This window comes from Entelurus aequoreus, linkage group LG07 (genome assembly GCF_033978785.1).
Source record: "Entelurus aequoreus isolate RoL-2023_Sb linkage group LG07, RoL_Eaeq_v1.1, whole genome shotgun sequence".
In the NCBI taxonomy this organism is placed as follows: Eukaryota; Metazoa; Chordata; class Actinopteri; order Syngnathiformes; family Syngnathidae; genus Entelurus; species Entelurus aequoreus.
Window position 1 is genome coordinate 30,906,972 of NC_084737.1, and position 24,253 is coordinate 30,931,224.

Consider the following 24,253-nt stretch of genomic DNA (forward strand, 5'->3'; position numbering starts at 1 on the left):
TCTTAGAATTCAAGTCCTTAGGAGGTGACTGATAAAAAGGAGCAGAAGAATTTTAAAAAAATTCTTCGTCTCTGACGTCATCCACAGTGGGCGGGATGACGTCATCTGTGTGGGTCTCCAGCTGACTGACAGCCCAATCGGTGAAATGTTTGGCAAAGTGGTCGATAGGGTTGCCAAACATCTGAGGAGGGGAATCTTGGGCTGAATGTTGCTTACTGTGTACCGGTGGAGGAGTCTGTGGGAGTGGCGCGTCTTGGCAGCGAAGTGAAGACCTCTTTGGTGGCTTCCGTCTTCGCTGACGCGTCCGGTGGTGCGGAGGTGTGGCGATGTCCTCGGGCCAAACGGAGTGGATTGGGACCAACCTTCCGTTAGGACCCCATATCAGGTCCTGGCGCTCCGAAGGGGAATAGCGGAGAGTCTCCGCCTCCATTGCTCGCAACACCATCCACGCACCTTCGTCCATCTCCTCCGACGTGCTCGTTGCGGGAGAACTTCTTCTTGCTGGCTTCCTACTGTGACGACCTGGTCGCATCGTGGTGCGAGGTGTTCTCCCGAGGATGCAGACGGGCTCGGACACAGCTTGCAGGTAGGAAAAATGATTTATTTAAGACTTAAATCAGACAGGAGAAAAACAAAACGACTAGCGTGGGAGCTAGCAAACAAAATAGCATAGCCTGAAAGCTAGCAGGAGTCAAAAGTGGTCGTTAGCTGTTGCGTGAAAGCAAATTAGGAAGCCAGGCAGAGTGCTGCCCGGGCGAAGACTAAATAGCCCTCTGATTAGCGCTCGGGCAACAGGTGCGCGTCCCGAAACGCTAACCAGAGGCAGGTGAGCAAAAATCTGCCGTCATGGCAACAGAAACAAAACACACGTGACACTAAACTGTAAACAAACTGATCCGAGCAGCGGATCCTAACAACTTGTACAATATCACCGCCAAGCATGTGTTGCAGGTGTTGTCAAAATTGGATCTCGAAATGATCGTTCACGCGTTCATTTCGTCTCGCATTGACTATTGCAATTCTCTTTTCACCCTTTTCAACAAATCAACGCTAAAGAGACTTCAGACTGTACAAAATGCGGCTGCCAGACTTTTGACCGGTGCACCCGGAACACCCTTGTTTTATCCGGTCTTCACTGGCTTCCCATTAAAATCCGCATTGAGTTTAAAATTTAAGTCCTGACATTCCGTGCGTTGCATGGTGGGGTCCCTCAGTACATCGCTGACTTGTTGTTATGCCCCTACTCCTCAGGGCGTAGCCTCCGGTCTTCAGGCCAGGGTCTTCTAAAGATCCCGAAAACTCGTTTTAAATCCCGCGAAGACCTGGCATTCCAGGCTATAGCTCCCAGGCTCTGGAACATTTTGCACCAGTCATGATCACCATCGTGATCATGACTGTATTGAAACTTTTAAGAAACATTTGAAAACTTCTCTTTTTAGTAAAGCTTTTAGTTAATGCACCGTTTAACTATAATTTTTAATCCACTTTGTATCCTTTTTATGATGTTGCCCCTTTTGTTTTAAATTGAATTGTTGTTTTACTTTACCTATGTTTTGTACAGCGCTTTGTGATTTTATCTGTGAAAAGCGCTTTATGAATAAAATGTAAATGATAAATGGTTTATACTTGTATAGCGCTTTTCTACGGCGTGGCGAAGTTGGTAGAGTGGCTGTGCCAGCAATCGGAGTTTTGCTGGTTACTGGGGTTCAATTCCCACCTTCTACCTTCCTAGTCACGTCCGTTGTGTCCTTGGGCAAGACACTTCACCCTTTGCCTCTGATGGCTGCTGGTTAGCGCCTTGCATGGCAGCTCCCGCCATCAGTGTGTGAATGTGTGTGTGAATGGGTAAATGTGAAAATACTTTCAAAGCGCTTTGAGTACCTTGAAGGTAGAAAAGCGCTATACAAGTATAACCCATTTATTACTTATTTATTTATCATTTACCTTCAAGGTACTCGAAGCGCTTTGACACTATTTCCATTTTTTAACCCATTCACACACACACATTCACACACTGATGGTGGGAGCTGCCATGCAAGGCCAAAAACCGCGACCCATCAGGAGCAAGGGTGACATGTCTTGCTCAAGGACACAACGAACATGTTGGTAGAAGGTGGGGATCAAACCAGGAACCCTCAGGTTGCTGGCACGGCCACTCTGCCAACCTTCGCCACGCCGACCCCCCAAATGTAGTTACTTACTTAGTTACAGGTGACTCAGGCTGCATTTGTTTAGCACTGAAATGAAGCGCTAATACAGTAGCTTCTTATTTTTTCAGTGTGGGTACCGCCGCAGACTTTATGGAACCTTTATGGTTTCTGGCCATCCCTAACGGTATGAAGGAACATTTTAGCGGTTTTGAAATCATAACTTTCTCATACCGCATTAGGCTTTACCTTGAAATCAATAACCTGCTTGTGTCTAGTGGGACATAAGGGATGATACCCACAAATTATTTGAAAACATGTTCATTGCCCTCTTCTCCATGTGACAAGCTGTAAATAGATACTGTGAATCCGTGATGACAACTTGCAATCAATCATTAATTAAACGGCACACGGGGAGACCGCACACCTTCACACAGCCTACTGATGTTCAGCTAAAATACGGACGTCACCATTATTGTCGTTATTTATTGCCCTTATCCAGGGGAAGTGTGTAAGACAGAGACAGAACATTTGTGTTTGTGTTCAAGAGAACATCTACATCATTAAATAGATAATAATGTCTGGCAGCTGGAGAGCAGTGGAGGCAATTTGTTGTGCAATAAACACTCAAAAGTCATGTTTTTTAGTCTCACTCACACTCGCGGAAAACGTTCTATGAGAAGATAGGATATGAAGACGCCGCTTCAATCATAAAAATGATCCATGTTTAGGGGCTTCAAAACATTCTGATAAAGTGGCAATGTATGTGGAACCATCTCTAGAGATGCTGTGCAAGTCTTAAAGTTTGTAGAGAAAGTGAACAACATTCATATTGGGTTAACAAATCACTGCCTCCATTGTGTTGTAAAGATGATGTGGTATGCTTTGGATTATGAGCTTCTCTTTTCCCACTTTAATTCATTGTGACGATGAAGTACGTTTGTGTATCAATCATGTTGATGGTTTTATGTCATATCTACTGTAAAAATTGTACACATTCTTAGGAGCCTTGCTGTGTGTATTAAACAAATAATACACACAGCAGTGTGACATGAGAAACAATAACAAAGCCAGTAACAACTAGTTCACGTGAAGGGCAGCCTGTGCAGAGTTTATCACGACAGGAAAGCCAAAGGCAGGGTTTAACATTTTTGAGCCATCACTCTCTATGATATAAGGTCAAACTAAACATACAGTAAAACCCCCTGTTCATAACTTTCTGGTACTTCCTAAGGTGATGGTGTCATTGCTTATTACTCAGATTTGTTTTGGATGAGCAATCTCAAAATGCCCTTTTCTTGCTAAATGATAGCGTATGTAACATAAGCACGGAAAGTTCAAACCTGCTGCTTGACATATTACATGGACTGACAGAAAATGTGAGCAAGAGTGACAGCTGTGCAGTGCAGACATGGAACAACAGTGATTGTCTTTCGGTGCTATTCAGGTATTAATTGGAGACTATGGTTGTATTAAAAAAAGCATAAAAGTAGGACTGACAAAGTTAAAAGGGCTATTTGCAACTTGCTCAAAGTTACTGTTTTGAAACCAAAAGTACAATAAAACATCACAGTTTTGTCCGAAAGTCCAGTTTAGAGAAGTATTTGATCTTGGATATTTAATCGCTAATTTGTTTTCCATTTTGTCCACCAGTGACGCTGATAACATTATTCATACGTTCGTTACGTCTCGTCTCGATTACTGTAACGTATTATTTTCAGGCCTCCCTATGTCTAGCATTAAAAGATTACAGTTGGTACAAAATGCGGCTGCTAGACTTTTGACAAGAACAAGAAAGTTTGATCATGTTACGCCTATACTGGCTCACCTGCACTGGCTTCCTGTGCACTTAAGATGTGACTTTAAAGTCTTACTACTTATGTATAAAATACTAAACGGTCTAGCTCCATCCTATCTTGCTGATTGTATTGTACCCTATTTGCCGGCAAGAAATCTGCGTTCAAATATCTCCGGCTTATTAGTGATTCCCAGAGCCCAAAAACAGTCTGTGGACTATAGAGCGTTTTCTATTCGGGCTCCAGTACTCTGGAATGCCCTCTCGGTAACAGTTAGAGATGCTACCTCAGTAGAAGCATTTAAGTCCCATCTTAAAACTCATTTGTATACTCTAGAATTTTAAATAGACCCCCTTTTAGACCAGTTGATCTGCCGTCTCTTTTCTGCTCTGCCCACCTCTCCTGCATTGAGAGGTTATTAGGGGTGACCACAGATGAAACGCTAGCTGTTCAAAATCGGTACCCGGGGTGGACCACTCATCTGTGCATCAGTTGGGGATGTCTCTGCACTGCTGACTCAAGATGCTCCACTCAAGATGATCCCCTGCTGGCCCTACTACGGACTGGACCCTCACTCTATTAACTAGATCCACTCGACGTCCATTGCACCGGTTGCCCAGGGGTGAGGGGGGGGGGGGGGGGGGGGTCCCCACATCTGTGGTCCCCTCCAAGGTTTCTCATTGTATCCCATTGGGTTGAGTTTTTTCTTGCCCTGATGTGGGATCTGAGCCGAGGATGTCGTTGTGGCTTGTGCAGCCCTTTGAGACACTTGTTATGAAGGGCTATATAAATGAACTTTGATTGATTGATACTCAACCATATTGGCAGCCATTTTCATTAATTTACTCAGAGCATTAAAACGTTGTTCTTGCATCTGGCAAAGAAAAAAAAGAGAAAACATACAATCGATAGCTTCCTATGGGTAGCAACATGCATCTGCGAACATACTATCGCCCCCACTTCTCACCGAGGGGTATGTCAGAGCACTACAAGAGGCACTATAATACAGTGCCTACAGCATCTCATTTCTCCATTTATAATCCGATTATCAAGAATAATAATGTCAAACTTACATTGAAATCATGAAACAGGCTGCAGATTTTACAGTGTACAAGCTAGAAATTCATTTTATAAAAATGTCTACGCAAACATTATTTTGGTGACATCGAGACAAGCCGACCAGCCAGCGAACCATGCCCTGAGTCTTTTACGCTTCCCCAAAGACAGTCAAGAACGAGGGGCGGCACAAGACCCAGAAGCTTCATGTTAGGTTTGTGTACACATTTTGGGATTTTTACTCAAGTAAAAAATAAACAATTATAATCATACAGAAAATACATGTATAACATAGTTTAGTAGAGAAATGTAAACCTTTTTTTTCCATCATGACAAGTGAGGCTCTCCCTCACCTGCGTACACTGACCGAATGACCTACAGATAAAACTATTACCAAGTTTTAAGTAAATAAATGGCGTGCATTGATGTATGTTTAACAATTTTTCCATATGTGACATTCTGACAATAAAATTACATTTGTGTCAAAATATTGGGGTCTTTTTTTAAAGTTGAATTAAATTATGCAAGCAAGTATTTTAATGCAATGAATCGTGATTAATCAAAACAAAAACATGCGTTTGATTTAAAAAATATTTTTAAAAGCACTAATTAAAATGAACTTGACACGACAAAACTGAAGTATCTCAACACAAGTGACCTGTATATTCACGTTCTGTACAGACTGCTCTAAACTTACCAGTGTGTGTGGAAATTTTACATTGTAATCAGTTTATAATTTGTCAAAAATGTCAAATTAGACATGCAACTATTACGCCACACAATTGCTCAATTGCAACAATGAATTGTCTGAGATCGAGCACATATGAATTATGTATGTTTGAACACAAATGATGCGGAGTTAGCATCAGTCTTGTACAGTTATACCAATAAAGGGAGGTCATTTTCAGCTTGACACAGGTGACCATTTTGGACTGTAAGGGTAAAGCAATCTAGCCCTCACATGAGAAATAAAATGGAGACGCGTATTAGGCCTCTGGGCTCAATTATACTTGTGACTCAGACACTTGGCTCACATGGGAGGGATATAATGCAACAGAGGATTTCTAAACCATAAGGCTCATTGCTCGTTGTCTGTGTCGCAACCTACAGGCATTTTTCAGAGTCATCCCTTCCCTGATGGGACTGCAACAATGAGAAAGGCCCCTTTTACCTGAATACCTGTTTTTTGGGGGTTACTCGAGCCATTCCTCCAGTTTATTGGAAGAATTTTAAGAAAATGCTTCCCGGAAAGAAGCCTCTGGGGTCTCATAAATTCTTGTGAATCAGGTATAAACTAGTGCTGCCAGACGATTACATTTTTTAAAATCAAATTAATCACATGGTTGCTCTAAATAATCACGATTACATATTATAATAAAAAATCTATATTATTGATGTTTTATCTTGCATGGGCAAAGAGACTCAATAAAGAAGAAGGGAATGGACGTCTTTATTAAACACCTTTGGTCATGATACCTACTAGTTTCCTATATTTTGTATTATTCCCTGACCAGAGCTTGTATTTCTCATTCTACTTCCTTTCTGTCTTTGTTTCCCAGCCACTTTACTTCAGGCTTGAGATTCACCTGCTGGCAATCACTAATCAGGGGGGGTTCTTATGCCAGCAGTGCTGGATAATTTGCTTTTGTGCATTCTACCTTCCAAATGTTTCAGCTTTGCGCTGCTAAATTCTGCATTGCTTGTTTTTGCAATTAGATAAATTGTTTACCTGCACTACGCCTGCCTCTCTGCATGCTGAGGTTAAACGCCACACAAAAAGAGAAACAATTAAGCCCTGAACAGTTTTGATTGTTACATGTGTGGGGTACTACTACACAACACACCACACACACAGTCACTATGTTTCCATGCACTAAATTAGTCTGATTTCTCAAATAGTTTGTTTTTTTGTATTTTCACACCTATATGTGAAGTCTAAGTGTCCATACACACTCTCTAATGCGACTATTGGTCACACGCTACGTGCCTCCCGTACACTGTGGAGCGCTTATTTCCTTTTAGTGTGGATAAATATGTTGCTTTTCTGGTTGACCTAAGACGTCGCACTACGTTTCGGCGGCTCCATTCAAGTACTACCTGCACTGATTACAAATAGTACATGCGTAATAGTTATTTTTATGTTAAATGCCAGACAGCATCAAGAAATTATCTTAGATTGCGCTACGATAAGGCTCTGTGCATTAATAAAGGAGTTTTAAATCCGAAGGAAAAGACAGTAGGCCTATGTGCCGCGACCGATACTGTTCCACATGAGGGTGTCAGGAACCAGCATGACTGCAGTAGTTGTGACCCCAAGATGCAGGAACCAGGAGATCGATGTGCAGGTAAGAGTCTTTTAATACTCGCAAATAAGGAGAAGCAATCATGCATGCGGCGGTTCAAAACATAGTAACAATCCTCCAGCACCGGGGAACAGGCTTAAATAGCAGCCTGATTGGCAACTGCTTGGCAACTGCAAGTAGGTGTGCTGGGCTGCCAATCAGGGACAGGTGAGGGAAACGAGCGCTCAAAGGAGACATGCAGAAAATGGAAATCCAATATGAGCGCTGACAGGAAATAAACACAACACAAGGAAACACAAACAGAAGTGGAGTGACAGATCGTCACAGAGGGTTGCTATTGTTCTGGACTTGTGTGGAATACAAAGTTATTGCTAATCAGTTTACAGCGCACAAACGCAGAATGAAGAGTTGTGTGTAGGCTTAAATGTTCACATTTAATATACCTGCCTTATTCTCTTTCATGTCATTCGTATTTCGTTTGGTAGTCTGAATGAATGAAGCCGTCATTCTACATTTTCTTCGCTACCTTCTTAAATAAATGTATTTTATCTCCAATCGATGCACTTTGAAATATTACGTTTTTTTACTATGTGAAGCAAATAAACTGTCTCCTTTTCATTACAATTTTTGTTTCGGTTTTTATAGAATGGTATCTACTTCCAGTTGTATCTCGCGTGTTGACACTGGTGCATGCGCGATACGAAGGGTACCCTCCGGCAGTCGAAAGATCTGTTTTTTCCGCATAATCTAGGTTTGAAAAAAAACAACTAATATGATCTGATTAAGGTGTTCCTATGGGTTGTAGGATGCCTATTTAGAGCCAAACTAATTGAGAACTCTGACTAATTTGGTGCATGGACACGTACTGACTGATTCTGTCCCACCACCGAGCCAGGCTCTAGTCCTCCAAGCCTGAAAAACATGACCTCACAAAATCAAAGAAAAAGAAACTAAGCAACAACCTATCCATCCATCCATTTCTACCGCTTGTCCCTCTCGGGGTCTGGAGCCTATGCAAGCTGCACACGGACAGAACGCAGGGTACACAAACGGAACACAAAATCAGACAAAATGGAAGAAAATATATGACTATTTTTGACAGAAAAATCCCAACTGAAAAAAAAAAAGATTGTGAAAAAAATCATGAAAACGGCGTGAACACTAACTTAAAAATCTGTTGAGCGAACTCGAGGTGAAAATTAACGTACAGTAATAGCTGCTATTAACAACCGAGCGTCACTAAGACCTAAACATACCGTAAATTACAGACTATAAACCGTTACTTTTTTCCTGTGCTTATAAAATGGTGCGGCTAGTTTATGGATTTTTCTTCGCTGACGGCCATATTGCAAATAGTTTTAAAAAAACACACAAGAAAGGACACTAAAAAGGTGTGTTTTTTGTGCTATGGTGCCATCTTTTGGACAAGTTTGCTCACTGCAGGTGCTGGGGGGTGAATGTGTACAGTATTTCCTTCTGTTCAGTGCTTTCTACCTGAAATACAAGTGCTGTGACGTCGTCTATTTGTCCATAGTGTTTCCACTCGTATGGATTCTTCATTCATCACTCCAAGCTAAGTTCGTAATTTTTACAATTTATAACTAAAATTATTCATACTTACTAAATTGTCCATGTATGATGTCAGAAGGAGTGTTTTCATGCATATTTGTATTTGCTGTACTAATGTGATCAAGCTGGTGTTGTTAGCATTAGCAAATATGCTAACACGTTTACGGGTTTCTGTGTTAGATCGTTAACTTACAAAGGCATTCTTTTTTAATTAATTCAGTTTCACAAATGTCTCGGTAAATTTACCAAAATGTCACTGTGGAGTTATTGAGTCTGTTTAGCTGATTGGAGAGCTAGCTTTCTCAGCTAGTGGGTTCATGACGATGACTTCTGTTGTGTTTGATCAGCCATGTTACAGACACTGTTTTGAAACAAGTAAGAAAAATAAATAAACATTTACAAAATCTTTCTGCGTAAAATGTAGTAGGTGTGGTTTATTTGGCTGTGCTCTCAAGCCCAGACAATAAGGTCATTAAACTAGCTAAAGTGTTTGCTTTCCCCACAGACATAAAGACTTTTGATCATAAAAAAGTTAAATGCGATTGTAGGCCCTAACCCGTTTTGGAGTCAGTTGTCAAAACTTTCTTTTTTAACACACCTCAAACCAAAATACAATTTATAAAACACAAGATAATCTGGCATTTGTTGTCTTTGGTCAAAAGGTGGAAAATCAGGGCCAAAACAGCATGATTGTTTTTTTGTTTGTGCCGTGCATAAACATACATGTATCCACATTAATGTGGACCTGTAACTCCATTTATATCAACGATGTGGTAATTTAGGATGAAAATGCTTCGGTGAAAAAATTCCTTCCTGCTAGTGTGAATAATAATTTGTTGTATTTTTTTGTGCGTGTGTTCCAATTTCTCAAAGAGCATCTTCCATCATGACTTGTTCGCTACTGTAGCCTTTCACCACCGTATAAACTGCCTATTTGCGCATGTGAAACGATAACACTCCTTGGAATGGCCTGAAATGCATTGCCAGAGGCGTTCAGGGATTTCGAGTCTTACTGCACTGTAAATAGAATTAATTAATGTAAATGATTTAGTCGGATTGATGATGATGTTGGATTAATTCAAATTAATGAGGTAATCTTGACAGCTCTATTATAAAGATGTTTTATTTTAGACAAGATCAGCACCAGCAGCAGAGGTCTAGCATGGATGATCAGCAATATAGATTTGAAGAAGCAGAAAGTGTTTTTGCTGTCAATCTTCTGTGGTCTACAATCAACAATTGTAAAAATGCATTTGTTGACCAGCTTGTTACAGAAGTATATGATAGATGTCATAGTCACAAAGAAGCCTGGTCCAATTTCATGTGCAGGGACGTTCTGTAAAAACAGTGCACAACACTGAATACAAATGTAAACAGTGGAGCAATATAAGAAGTGTCCAGGCAGGTCCACTATTATTAGAGGTCAGGTGTTCTTAACCTGCCCAACTTTTTCCACTACAGAGGAGCCCGGTACGGTGGCCTGCAAGTGCAAAACACTTTAACATTTCGTGAAACAAATTACAATTACAGAAACGCAAAAACAAAAGACAAAACAATGTTTTCACTTTTACAAAACACGAGAACAAAAGCCGAAACAACATACAATGTCAGAAAACACATTAACATAAGACGGAACACTTTAGAATTTCAGAAAATCCAAAAACAAAAGATGAAACAATTTACAATTGTAAAGGGAATGTCCCACAAGCCGAGATTGATAGCTAAATCAGCCAATCATGTTGTTTATGTCCACAGAGCCCGAATGAAGAAGTAAAGATGTGGACAAAATGATTGGCTGACTTAGCTGTCAATCTGTCATTTAGCACATTCCCTTTCCAGTTTCTGCTTTTTTTGTGTTTTCTCTGTAATTGTAAAGTGTTTACCGGTCGTTTTTTGTTCATTTGTTTTCTGAAATTGTAAGTTAGTTGTGTTTTTTGTTTTTGTGTTTTCTGAAATTGTAGAGAGTGTCGTCTTTTGTTTTTTGTAATTATAATTTGTTTAATGAAGTGTTAAAGTGTTTTGCACTTCCAGGCCACCGTAGCCCGGGGCCCACCCGATATTAACGTTGAATTAGTAAGCTTACTCTTGATTTTAATCATAATAATTAATTATATCTAACCTACTTACAGTGTACAGCCTTGTCAAATTATATGAAACTATATTATGATTTTATTACAATAGTAATCAAATATAACACATTAGAAGGGACACATAAATAAAATTAGTTTACATACAATTATGTTGTGCTAAATTAAATACATTTATAATGAATGTTTGTTGACTAAACGGTCAAAAAAGTTTTCAGTGCAAAAAAAATAAAACTTCACAACTTTTGGCATATTTTTTGCACTCAAAATACTTCTCTATGACTTTAGCTCCAGACTACTTCTGTTTGTTTGAAATTGTTATTACTGACACAAGTGGTGGAAAAGTGTATTACAACTGAGTACTGCTGCAACCCCTATGGACTACAGCTGAGAAACCGATATTTTTTGGCGGCATTTCGTGGGGCCCTCGCGCCCCAACAATGGGCCCCCTGCCCTATAGTTAAGAAACACAGTTACTGTATAGACCACTTAAATCGGAGATCTGGGGTTACCATAAATGCAGGCATAAGTATGTTACCAAAGTATGAAGCACTCCTCCAGTTTGGGGTGCCTGACAACTCCGGGGGGAGGCACAGAAGCTTGATAAACATAAAGAAATTGCGCTATAATTATAAAGGTGCTAAACTGACATTATCTATATCAGGGGTGTCAAACGGCCCGCGTGCTAAGTATTAAAATGAGCTGCATTTTTTTGAGTGAATTGAATTGATTTACGTGGACCTCGACTTAAACAGGTTGAAAAACGTATTCGGGTGTTACCATTTAGTGGTCAATTGTACAGAATATGTACTGTACAGTGCAATCTACTCATAAAAGTTTCAATCAATCAATAAAAAAAAGAAACTGCTGTTCTAAATGTGTCCACTGGATGGCACAATAGCAATTATGTTAGGATTAACAAGAGGTACAAAGTAAAGCGTGGCTGCGGATCCTCTCCCTTGACCCAAATGAAACTTAAAACCTGCCGTTTCATGTCTTCTGCTTCGAACACATCGTTATTTGGCACCCTTACTCTCCCATAATGTATCTGTCAAAAACGAGAAAACATAACCCTTTCAAATAGTTTTTACCTCTGTTTCTTACGGTTTGTTGAGTTAGCCCTGGATTGATACATGGACATGACAAAGGAGGTATTTGATACCTCGCAGCGATTACATGTCGTATTTGTATTCAATCCCAGAAAGACTGTGATTTAAAGTTTAATCCTGGCTTTGTAGATACACCGAGACGAAGTCTATGCTCATTTGTGTTTTTGAAACTGCACCAATTTCCTCAGAATTTTCAACAAACTTGAAGTGTTTTGTCCAGAGGATTATTTTTTAAATTTGTAAATTTTCATAATGTGTTGGTTCTATTTTTGGCCAAAGTAAAAAAAAACAAAAAAACCTGGAGTTGTTTTTATTTTTAAGTTATCATGCCATGATTTTACCATTCCGGTCCACTTGGGGAATAGATTTTCCTCCATGCGGCCCTGGAGCTAAAATTAGTTTGACACCCCTGATCTATATCAAAAGGCAAAATTGACTTGTTTTCAGCACCTATGGTAAGAAAAGAGAAGAAAACTTCACCTTGCCTTGCTTAGGTCCAGATTTTATTTCAGCAAATGTTAAGTATGAATAGCATTGACGTGAAACTAATTTCTGTATTCTTTCACCTGATTTAGAAAAGAAAAATATGTTCTTGAATTAACATTGTTTAGTTAAGTAATTTGAAGGTTTCCATTTTAATGTTGAAAAAAACGTATTTATTGTACATAGAAAGGGGCAATGATGGGTGAGGGAAGCCATGGCCATTGTATGTTTTCTGATGGGGCTAGGGTTGGTGTTCCACAATTTTAAAACGTCTGACATACACAATATGTCCTTTTGAGGACCAGTCATAGACAATTTAGAGTGAAAAGCTCATTTTATTTTCACTCGCATACAAAGCATTCTAACTTGGATTGTTTCCCTGGCTTCGAGACTCTCCCGAAGGACAGTGCGGCGAAGACACAACAAACTTCCTTCTTGTCTCTCACGGACACACACCTGTTGTTGTTGAGGCCGCGGAACAGAGACACGCGGCAGGCTTACACACACACACACATGCATCCAAAGAAAATTTACGCCACACACACATACCCCACCCCCCAATCCATCCACCCTTGACGCAAATCCCTTCGGGGTGTTGGACTGTTGGGCAGCGCCTGAAGAGCTGCAGCCTGCCACCGTGGCTCCCACTCCCTCCCCTCTGTTGCAAGTCTTGAGATGTATGTTGTAATATGTATATGTGCTTTGCTATGGAGGTTTTTTTTCACTCCAATTGTATTTTTTTACTCATCCTGCCCCAGCGTTTACCTTTTTCCCATCTTTTACGGGGCGCCTTGTGGCGACCCATCAGCGTTCCTGTTCTGTAACCCTGTGCACGGGTTTGTGCTGAAAACAAAGTTTTGTTGTACTTGTGCAATGACAATAAAGACCTACCTACCTACCTACCTTTTATTACAAAACCAACGTAGCATCAAAGCAAGTATTTTCTGTTAGGACTAGTGCCGCTTCAAACAAAAGCCATCCTACCTGTGTGGCTCCTGTGTGCATGAGTGAGGGAGGCCAGACAAAGAGACAGCAGTAGACTCCACACACCAACTCCGCACATACAAAGGCCCCGCTCTCGCATTCTGCCAGAAAGGAGAAGAAAAAAACATGAATACTTTGTTAGAGAACACACACACGTAGATTTCTCTGACGTCAAATAGCCATTTATGCAGGCGCACATTAACGTCCTCCCGCTTACTGCCTGTGTAAAGCACACATGCATTAAACATCAGGAACTCTAAGAAAGCAGCGAGCTCAACAAGCATATCACCACCTTGCCCATGGAGAGAAAAAAAAACATTCAAATATTGCTTTCATCCTAATCATTAAAACCGTTTGGGAGCTATGCGGGAAAAGGTACGAGACGGGGAGACAGACACAAAGAGATAAAGGATGGAGGGCAAGAGATTTTAGGGAAGTCACTGTTTAATTTCCTATGTTTACAGCCAACTGGAACACAATGTCAAAAAACAGACATGCCAGGTTGTGTTATTAATATAGTCGTCGCGTCTGTGTGTGTTTGTACATAAATTTGAATGGCTGTAAATAGCTGGCATCGTCTAAATGAACAACACTTGTCATCTCAAGCAAAGCAGATTCTCCAGTCTGCTGAGAAAACACACGCCCGCACAGCACATTATTAAAAACAGAATAAACCAGTGCTATTTTATTTATGAGAAAGGTTGGATTAATAATGAATCACCTTTCTGCATTGTTATATTCTAGGAGAGGACGCGCCCCATTATGCGATGTGCGCATGTTTCTGTGGCGAAATGATAGCAGGTGTTTACGTAGCGGTGTTGCGGAGTGATGCATGTGACTAAAGCACTTTATCTAAGCTTTGACAGCAATAAAAAGTGCACACAGCGGAGAACAAACTCCATTTATCAAGCAGGGACGATAAAGTATGCTTTGCCAGTAGGTTTGTTTACATTTGGACTGAATTAGACTGTGAATACATCACTGCTGGAGACTGGCAATGAAAAAAAAAATGTGTTGCTGGCAATCAGTTGCTTGAACTTGTTTTACTTGAAACAAGAAGTGCATGGATGCAGATAAACCAGACCACTGAATTGTTTTAGGAATGTTGCCCATCATTCACAATCCCTATTTGAGACAATAACATGCATGTCATTCTCTTGTCTGCTAGCAAAAGGTGGCTAACAATATAAAACCCTGCAAAAAAAAAACGTATTGTGCTTGTGACCTGCATATTAACCAAGCTATAGTGACATTGTTATTGTAAGAACTGACACAGAGGAACTACTCTTCTTGCATAGTAACACAGAGCCTTGCTCACAGAGACACCCACACTGCTTATTCGGCTACGAGCAGGAGGAAAGTTAGTTACTGAGCTGTTACTGAAACGTTTGTATATGTTAATGCTGGATAAAAATCATGCCCACTTTTATAATAGAAGGTTGTGGTCAAAAGACTAGGTTAGTCAACTTTGAAATTCATCTGAGACCCGAATACGTTCCTATAGGCCAGGGGTCGGCAACCCAAAATGTTGAAAGAGCCATATTGGACCAAAAATACAAAAACAAATCTGTCTGGAGCCGCAACAAATTAAAAGCCATATTACATGTGTCATGAGATATAAATGTAATTAAGAGGACTTAAAGGAAGCTACAAATGAGGCATAATGATGCAATATGTACACATCGCTAGCCTAAATAGCATGTTAGCATCGATTAGCTTGCAGTCATGCAGTGACCAAATACGTCTGATTAGCACTCCACACAAGTCAATAACAATCAACAAAACTCACTTTTGTGCATTCATGCACAACGTTTAAAGTGTGGTGGACAAAATGAGACAGAAAAAGTGGCATAAAACACGTCCTAGGAAGTCGGAGAAAGTTATACATGTAAACAAACTATACGGTGAGTTCAAGGACCGCCAAAATAAGTAGGACAAAACGGCGCTCGCCAAATACTCGAATCAGTGAAGCATGTTTAATATAAACAGTGTGCTTTATAACAATTAGGGAGGTTTGTGTCATGTTTGTCCTCCTACAGAAACCATACTAAAACAAAAAAATAGATTTTTTTCCCTCATCTTTTTCCATTCTTCATACATTTTTGAAAAATCTCCAGAGAGCCACTAGGGCGGCGCTAAAGAGCCGCATGCGGCTCTAGAGCCGCGGGTTGCCGACCCCCGCTATAGGCAGATGCAATAAGGCCCTATTTACACTGCACACCAAATCTGATTTTTTTGCCCACGAGTGACACAGATTGCCAGTCTAAACGCTTCAGAGTGCTTCAAATCTGATGTTTGGGCCTTCATATATATATATATATATATATATATATATATATATATATATATATATATATATATATATATATATATATGGTGTTCCTGAGATTAAAGGCCTCACCAGGAACACCAAGCCTACCGTCAAGCATGGTGGTGGTAGTATTATGCTCTAGGACTGTTTTGCTGCCAATGGAACTGGTGCTTTACACAGAGTAAATGGGACAATGAAAAGGGAGGATTACCTCCACATTCTTCAGGACAACCTAAAATCATCAGCCAGGAGGGTGGGTCTTGGGCACAGTTGGGTGTTCCAACAGGACAATGACCCCAAACACAAGTCAAAAGTGGTAAAGGAATGGCAAAATCAGGCTAGAATTAAGGTTTTAGAATGGCCTTCCCAAAGTCCTGACTTAAATGTGTGGACAACGCTGTAGAAACAAGTCCATGTCAGAAAACCAACACATTTAGCTGAACTGCACCAATTTTGTCAAGAGGAGTGGTCACAAACTCAACCAGAAGCTTGCCAGAAGCTTGTGGAAGTTTACTACCAAAAGCGCCTTATTGCAGTGAAACTTGCCAAGGGACATGTAACCAAATATTAACATTGCTGTATGTATACTTTTGACCCAGCAGATGTGGTCACATTTTCAGTAGACCCATAATAAATTCATAAAATAACCAAACTTCATGAATGTTTTTTGTGACCAACAAGTATGTGCTCCAATCACACTATCACAAAAAAATAAAGAGTTGCAGAAATTATTGGAAACTCAAGACAGCCATGACATTATGTCCTTCACAAGTGTATGTAAACTTTTGACCACGACTGTATATGGATAGATGTATAGATAGTTGAAAAAAAAAAAGCTAACATAGATCCACGCAGATGTCGCTGTCTCCTTTACTTAAAAGCCATTTTTAGATTAGAACCCTACCAACTATATTACACTATATAACCATTTCTAAATTATATTACTTTAATTTATTTTCACGTAAAGAAACACTAATTTTAAGGTGTGGCAACTTTCATTTTGCAAAGTACTATTAGTAGCGACTTCCTAGTTTATTTATGGTATCCGGTCAACTTCCTTTGTTTTCACTTTATCGAACTACGCATGCAAGTGACGTTGAGGCCACATTCGGGCCACATTGGGGCCTGAGCGCGTTTATACTGGAGTCTGATAAAGATCACACTTTAATTGCAGTGTAAACAGTCAGCTGGAAAAAATCCGATTTGGATCATTTTGGTCCAAGATGCGTGTTTCCTTGCAAAATTATTTACCAGAGGAGTGAGGATTATACTCAATTCACCATTGAAACGAGGACCAAAAGTTTACTCATATAAGTTAACTTATATAAGATACAACATCCCATCAGTTATGTTCATATTTTGTATTTATTGTTTAGCGCTAGTGCTACATGATGGTAGGGGCATTCAGAATCAAAAATATAAGGTTCTGAATCATTTGTCCCAAAGTAGTCGTCTTTAGCGCTCATAAAGTCTGCCGTGATTAATAGTATTTGTGTTCGCTAATATGCGCTCTGTGAAATCAACTTCCGGTAATGCCTACAGGGTTTCCCCTAGATTCAGTATAACGATGATGGATAGATACAGTAGTACTGTAAGCCATCCATCCATTTACTACCGCTTGTCCCTCTCGGGGTCGTAGGGGGTGCTGTAGGCCATTGATTCCCAAACTATTGTACCTGTACCCATAGTGGTATGCTGGCTTTATCTGGTGGTACAACAAAAGAATCACTAGATTAAAGTACAGTGTTTTATTTTCCTATACTCAAACAAAGTGTTTAGGGGCTGTCCTGGGGTGGCACGTGCCATCTCGACGTCCATTGCACCGGTCGCCCGGTCCTCACATCTGCGGTCCCCTCCAAGGTTTTACATTGTATCCCATTGGGTTGAGTTTTTTTCTTGCCCTGATGTGGGATCTGAGCCGAGGATGTCTTTGTGGCTTGTGCAGCCTTTTGAGACACTTGTGATTTAAGGCCATATAAATAAACTTTGATTGATTGATTGATAGATCCTGAGTAGCCATTAGGCCGCCCCAGGTGCCCCCCCACTTAGAGGTAGACCGATTTGAAGCATACGAACGTCGTAGGAGAGTGGCCGGTGCGCACATAGAGTGTGCTTAATTGCCAGGGATTCTAAGCGTGTGTCAGATGGGGCACTTCTGCGGTCGTACCCAAGATCGCTTCAGATTTTGCGCGGACTTTCGGCAACAAATAAACTGCTAAAGCTACATTGAAAATGTGGGCTTCTGGTACGGTCTGTTAGGAATCTGGATAGAGAATTTTTTTATTTTTTTTTTTATAAATACCATTAGAGTAAAAGAATAACCGCGCACGATATTAAATTTGACGGCAAATTTAATCCAAACCATTGAAATAAAACAATATTATTATCAATTTGATCACCAATAAAATAGTTGTCCGGTGGCATAATGGTCTATGCTCTTGCCGTTTATGCTGCATGATGTGGTTTTGAATCTCGGCAGCAGCAAGTGTTATTTAATGTGAGCAATTGTTTTACAAGAAGATTCACTCCATACTTGGTGGTGGTATAGTAGCTACAGCTGCCACTGGGGTACACTGACTGTTATGTGGGTGATACCCCTTTAAAAAAGTCTGGACATGCCACTGAGTGTTACTGTTCAAACTGTGAGTAATGTTAAGGTGGCCAAAAATATTAATTATACTATTTTAAATAAAACTTCTGCTTTGTTTTTTTAAAATAAATACTTAGGCCTACTACGCTACTGTATTTTCAATGTTGGTCATTACAGTGGTACTTGGAGAGCCAAGTTTTTCTCTGAGGTGGTACTCGGTGAAAAAAGTTTAAGAACCACTGCTTTTCGACCTGCCCTTGTGGTTAGAGTGCCTGCCCTGAGATCGGTAGGTCGTGAGTTCAAACCCCGGCCGAGTCATACCAAAGACAATCAAAATGGGACTCATTGAGTGCTTGCATTAAGGGTTGGAATTGGGGGTTAAATTCCCGAGCGCTGCCACTGCTGTTCCTCACTGCTCCCCTCACCTACCAGGAGGTGAAACAAGGGGATGGGTCAAATGCAGAGTTTAAGTTCACCGCACCTAGTGTGTGTGAGTGACTATCAGTGGTACTTTAACTTGTCATTTTTTCTTCCAGAGGTTATGTACAATTTCAAAGTAAGAACCACAATGTCAACTTTACCAATTAACTAGTTACAAACAATATTGTAAACTCAAAGAAAGAAATAGTGTTAATGTATGTCTGATTTACTCTTTGGTTAGAACAGGTGTCACAACAACAACATCATCAAAATAATTAAAGTCTTCCAGAAGCTTTTGAGCACCTACGAAATCTAAACGAAGCAAACAGTGCAAATCTACGCAGATGTGCTTCGCACAAAAGCAAAACCCGGTTGTGCATATTTGGGTATAAATCTGCATGCATGTATGTAAATGTTGCTGCGAGGAGTGCATGTGTGAATGTGCGTTAAGCCCTGGCTTGACTTCTGAGCAGTGTGTGTGTGTGTGTGAGTCATCTGGCTACGCGAGCAGGCATTTCGAAAGCTGAGGGAAGCTGCAAAGCCAGACAGGCTGAGCCAAGGCTTTTTCAGGCTGGAGGGCATCACAGACACACACAAACTCATACTCATGTACGTTTTATTGCCACATTTTGTTTCCTTTTTTCACCCCTCATTCATCGCCGCCCACTCTTTTGTCGTGTCCGCTCCTCGGCTCTGCTGCTAGACAAGGATACCTGCTTCCTCCTCAGTGCATTTACACACACAGTGCAATGTCTGTGATAACACGGCGCCACTTCATTACGACTGCTTGTTTGGTCTGTCTGCCGCAGAGCCTGTGGGTGTGTGATGTATAATTGCTTCAGAAAGAGACTCGGGAAAAGGGAAAGGGGTGAGAAAAAGGAATATATGTGAAGGTTCATGTGTGCTTCTGATCAATAGCGGCTAAACATTTTGACCCTCCATCAGTGTCAAACGGTGATAAAAGTGTGTGTTCCCAACTGAATGGCACACAGTCGCCTTAGTGTCGTGATGCACTGACTATCAAACTGCATGCAAAATGCTTGCAAACAATGGGCCCCATTCAGCAATAAGTTCCTAACGTTTCCTCTTATCTTTCTTCCTAAGTGATTTCCTAAGAGGAGGCCATTCAAATTCATGACGTGTTCTTAAACGCCCAAATTGTTCCCACCTGCTGAATGCCAAATGGTTAGCGCGTGCGTGTCTATCATAATTTGCATACAAACACACCCTTATTTCACCAATATACATATATAAACACCCTTAATTCCGTAATTTGCATAGGTAAAGACCCTTAATTCCCCATATATAAGGGCACAATTCCAGCGGAAAAGCCGAACATCAGACACACGGAGAAAACACAAACAGATTACAGAAGAGAAATTCGTATTATCCCGCGGGGGAAATACTTAATGTCAAAACGTAAGTTTAAGAAAGGGGGGACTGCTGAGGAAGCCCCAAAGCGGTCAAATAAATATTCGTCACTTTGGGCAAAACATGGTCGTGAAATATGCGCTCCCTCTCCAGGGCACGATCTGTGGCATCTTGCAGTAGCAGCAAGAGTGTGTGTGTGTGTGTGTGTACACGGTATTTTGAAATGTCTATATATTGCTCATTTTGCTATATGTATGTCTGTCTGTCTGTCTGTCTATATCTATCTATCTATCTATCTATCTATCTATGATATTAATGTAACATTAGACAATAGAAGTAAGGGAACTTAAATGATAAATGGGTTATACTTGTATAGCGCTTTTCTACCTTCAAGGTACTCAAAGCGCTTTGACAGTATTTCCACATTCACCCATTCACACACATTCACACACTGATGGCGGAAGCTGCCATGCAAGGCGCTAACCAGCAGCCATCAGGAGCAAGGGTGAAGTGTCTTGCCCAAAGACACAACAGACGTGACTAGGATGGTAGAAGGTGGGGATTGAACCCCAGTAACCAGCAACCCTCCGATTGCTGGCACGGCCACTCTACCAACTTCGCCACGCCGCCCCTTTGTCACACTTTAGAACAAATAGGCCATCCTAAGAGTGCTCTGGAGCACTTGTAGATTTTGTTCTTACCTACGAACAAATCCCAGCTAAGAAAACATTGGTGAATACAAAAATTGCCTTAAAAACTTCGTAAGTGGGCCTCATAACAAAATGTGTTCTTAAGAACGGTTGCTGAATGGGGCCCAATGTCAGCATTTGATCATTGTTGTTGCGAAGGGGTTTCTTACGGGTATTATTGATAGGCGTCACAGTCCACGGCTGCTGATGCTTTTTGTCAGCCAAAATAGGTTTGAAAAAAAAGCAACAGCGGATCTTAGAGCCCTGCATGATGTGGCTTTCATTAATCGAACTCAGAGGAGCAAAAGAGAAAGGAAGAGCGAGAGATAGTTGGACAAAAATTGGTGGTCTCCCATGAGTTGTGCAGTCTGTTCCATTCCTTTAATTAGTCCCGTTGGAATGCACTCCCCACTCCGCACGCCTCATCAACCTCCCCCTTTATATCTCCGCTCTCTATTTGAGCATGCGTGTGCACACGTGGGCGCGTGTGTTTGTATGCACACTCGCAAATGCCGGACAGACATCTCGCGGGCACATGAGCAATAGTTGAGTTCCCATAGGTCCTTGAGAAAATCTAGCGGAAAAATATTCATATTCAAGGTGTAAGTATTCTCCAGGATATTTACCATGGGATCTTAATTCCCACAACATCACTCATAGCAGTAATTAAAAGTAGAAGAGAGTTTTTTTGCTACTTGATATTCTGAATAACAACAACGTCAACCCAAAAGACAAAGAATTCGGTATTTTTAAAATCTGAATATTTACGCATTTGCTGCAATTGTACACTTCATTGCAGAAAATAAAATAGTGGTTTTGTGATGACGGACATGCCCAAATCACCTCCTTTAGTGGTCTATATTAACAGTGAAGCAGCCAGGACACCTCTTGTATTAACGTATTTTCCGGACCCACCAGATTATAAAGCGCACTGTTGACAAATGGTCTATTTTTTATTTTTTCATACATAAGGTGCAATATTATTATTATTTTTTTTTAAATTGAAAACACTTCCTTGTGGTCTACATAACATGTAATGGTGGTTCTTTGGTCAAAATGTTGCATAGGTTATGTTTTACAGACCATCTTCAAGCCACTTTCTGATAGTCCCTTCAGGATGCGCCGTTTTGTGGGCGGTCTTATTTATGTGGCTCACCTTCGACAGCGTCTTCTCCCCGTCATTTTTGTTGTAGCGGTGTAGCGTGTAAGGACGGGGTGGAAGAAGTGTCAAAAGATGAAGGTAACTGTTTTAATGACATTCAGACTTTACTTAAATCAATAACGGAGCAGCATCTCCTCATCCGGAAACAACAACACCGGAAATGTGTCCCATGTCCCGGTTTTTAAATAGTAGAAAAAAATGCTAGTATGAGGTGGCTAACAATGCAGGTTTTTTACAGCAAGTAGTGGACACATAGAAAATCAGAAAGTATGAGAAAAAGTGTCTACATTTGATTATTTACAATCCGAAGAGGTATGATGTGGAAGGGAGGGTGTTAGTTTACGATTGAAGTTGCCTGGAGGTGTTCTTTTAGTGCGGTTTTGAAGGAGGATAAACATGCCCTTTCTTTTACACCTGTTGGGAGTGCATTCCACATTGATGTGGCATGGAAAGAGAATGAGTTAAGACCTTTGTTAGATCGGAATCTGGATTTAACGTGGTTAGTGGAGCTCCCTCTGGTGTTGTGGTTATGGCGGTCATTTACGTTAAGGAAGTAGTTTGACATGTACTTCGGTATCAGGGAGGTGTAGCGGATTTTATAGGCTAGGCTCAGTGCACGTTGTTTTACTCTGTTCTCCACCTTGAGCCAGCCCACTTTAGAGAAGTGGGTAGGAGTGAGGTGTGATCTGGGGTGGAGGTCTAGAAGTAATCTGACTAGCTTGTTCTGGGATGTTTGGAGTCTAGATTTTAGGGTTTTGGAGGCGCTGGGGTGCCAGGAGGTGCATGCGTAATCGAAAAAGGGTTGAATGAGAGTTCCCGCTAGAATCTTCATGGTGCTTTTGTTGACCAGAGAGGAGATTCTATAGAGAAATCTTGTTCGTTGGTTGACCTTTTTGATTACCTTGGTTGCCATTTTATCACAGGAAAGATTAGCCTCTAGAATGGAACCTAAGTAGGTGACCTCATCTTTCCTGGTGATAACAATGTCACCCACTTTTACATTGAAGTCACTGACTTTCTTAAGGTTGATGTGGGACCCAAATAGGATGGATTCCGTTTTACCCAAGTGTATGGATAGCTTGTTGTCAGCGAGCCAGGTGCAAATTCTACAGAGTTCAGCACTGAGGATTTTCTCCACCTGGCGTGGTGGGTCTTGGCGTGGTGGGTCTTGACTTGGTGGGTCTTGGCTTGGTGGGTCCTGGTTTGGTGTGTCTTGGCTTGGTGAGTCCTGGCTTAAGCCCTGGCTGCTTGGTGCTTGGCTTGGGGTTTGGGGGCGTGGAGCAGCTACGGGCGGAACTTGGCGGTGTGGAGCAGCTACGGGCGGAACTTGGCGGCGTGGAGCAGGTACCGAAGCTTGCCGTGGTGCAGGTACAGGAACCTACCGTGGTGCAGATACAGGAACTTGTCGTGGTGCAGGTACAGGAACTTGTCGTGGTGCAGGTACTGTAGCTTGGCGTGGTGCAGGAACTGGAACCCGCCGTGGTGCAGGAACTGAAGGTTGGCGTCGTGGTGCAGGAACTGGAACCTGTCGTGGTGCTTGGCGTGGTGGAGCTTGGCGTGGTGCTAGCCTTGGAGCTGGTGCTAGCCTTGGAACTGGGCAGGTGGAAGTGGTCTAGCTGGGGGTTGCGGCTTAGCAGGCCGAAAGACCGGTGGTGGCGGCCGGGCTGGAGGCTGTGGCTTGGCAGGCCGAAGAACTGGTGGTGGCGGCCAGGCTGGAGGCTGTGGCTTGGCATGACGATGCTGAGCCACCCCACTTGAACAGTTGCCAGCCGTAGCCCCCCCCTCAAGGAGCGGATACCAGACGCGCTCCCCACGGTCTGGAACCGTTTTTAGGGGTGGGTGGAGGGAGGTCAGGAGGGGGGCATCCTCCCCTCTAAATTGTCCAGAATGTCTTTCATTTTTTCCCACCTGGAAATGATTGGGCGAAAAAAAAGAAAAATGTTGTGATGTGGGCGGGGCATGAAACTTGACAGGTGACTTGGACTGACTAGCTCTGATATCTAAAAGCATGTCTTGGTAAAGTTTAGTTGTTGACATGGAGTCTTTAGTTGGGAGCGGTTGACAAAAAAGAGAGTTGAGGAAAAAAAAATCTGCTCTGTGATGTCATCCTGAGACTGCGGGGCTGGCAGCAGCCTATTTCCGCCTGGAGGGGGAGGAGCCTGCGGGAGCGGCGTGT

The 24,253-nt window shown here is 41.6% G+C and overlaps 1 protein-coding gene across 1 annotated transcript in view; it reads right to left on the minus strand.

Moving 5' to 3' along the window:
* Positions 1–24,253, minus strand: part of LOC133653027 (chemokine-like protein TAFA-2) — a 308,568-nt gene that overhangs the window by 124,863 nt on the left and 159,452 nt on the right. The window contains exon 2 of the mRNA XM_062052021.1: positions 13,535–13,635. Coding sequence (XP_061908005.1) covers positions 13,535–13,634 — 100 coding nt within the window. The 5' untranslated portion in view covers position 13,635. The remainder of the gene's footprint in view (positions 1–13,534; positions 13,636–24,253) is intronic.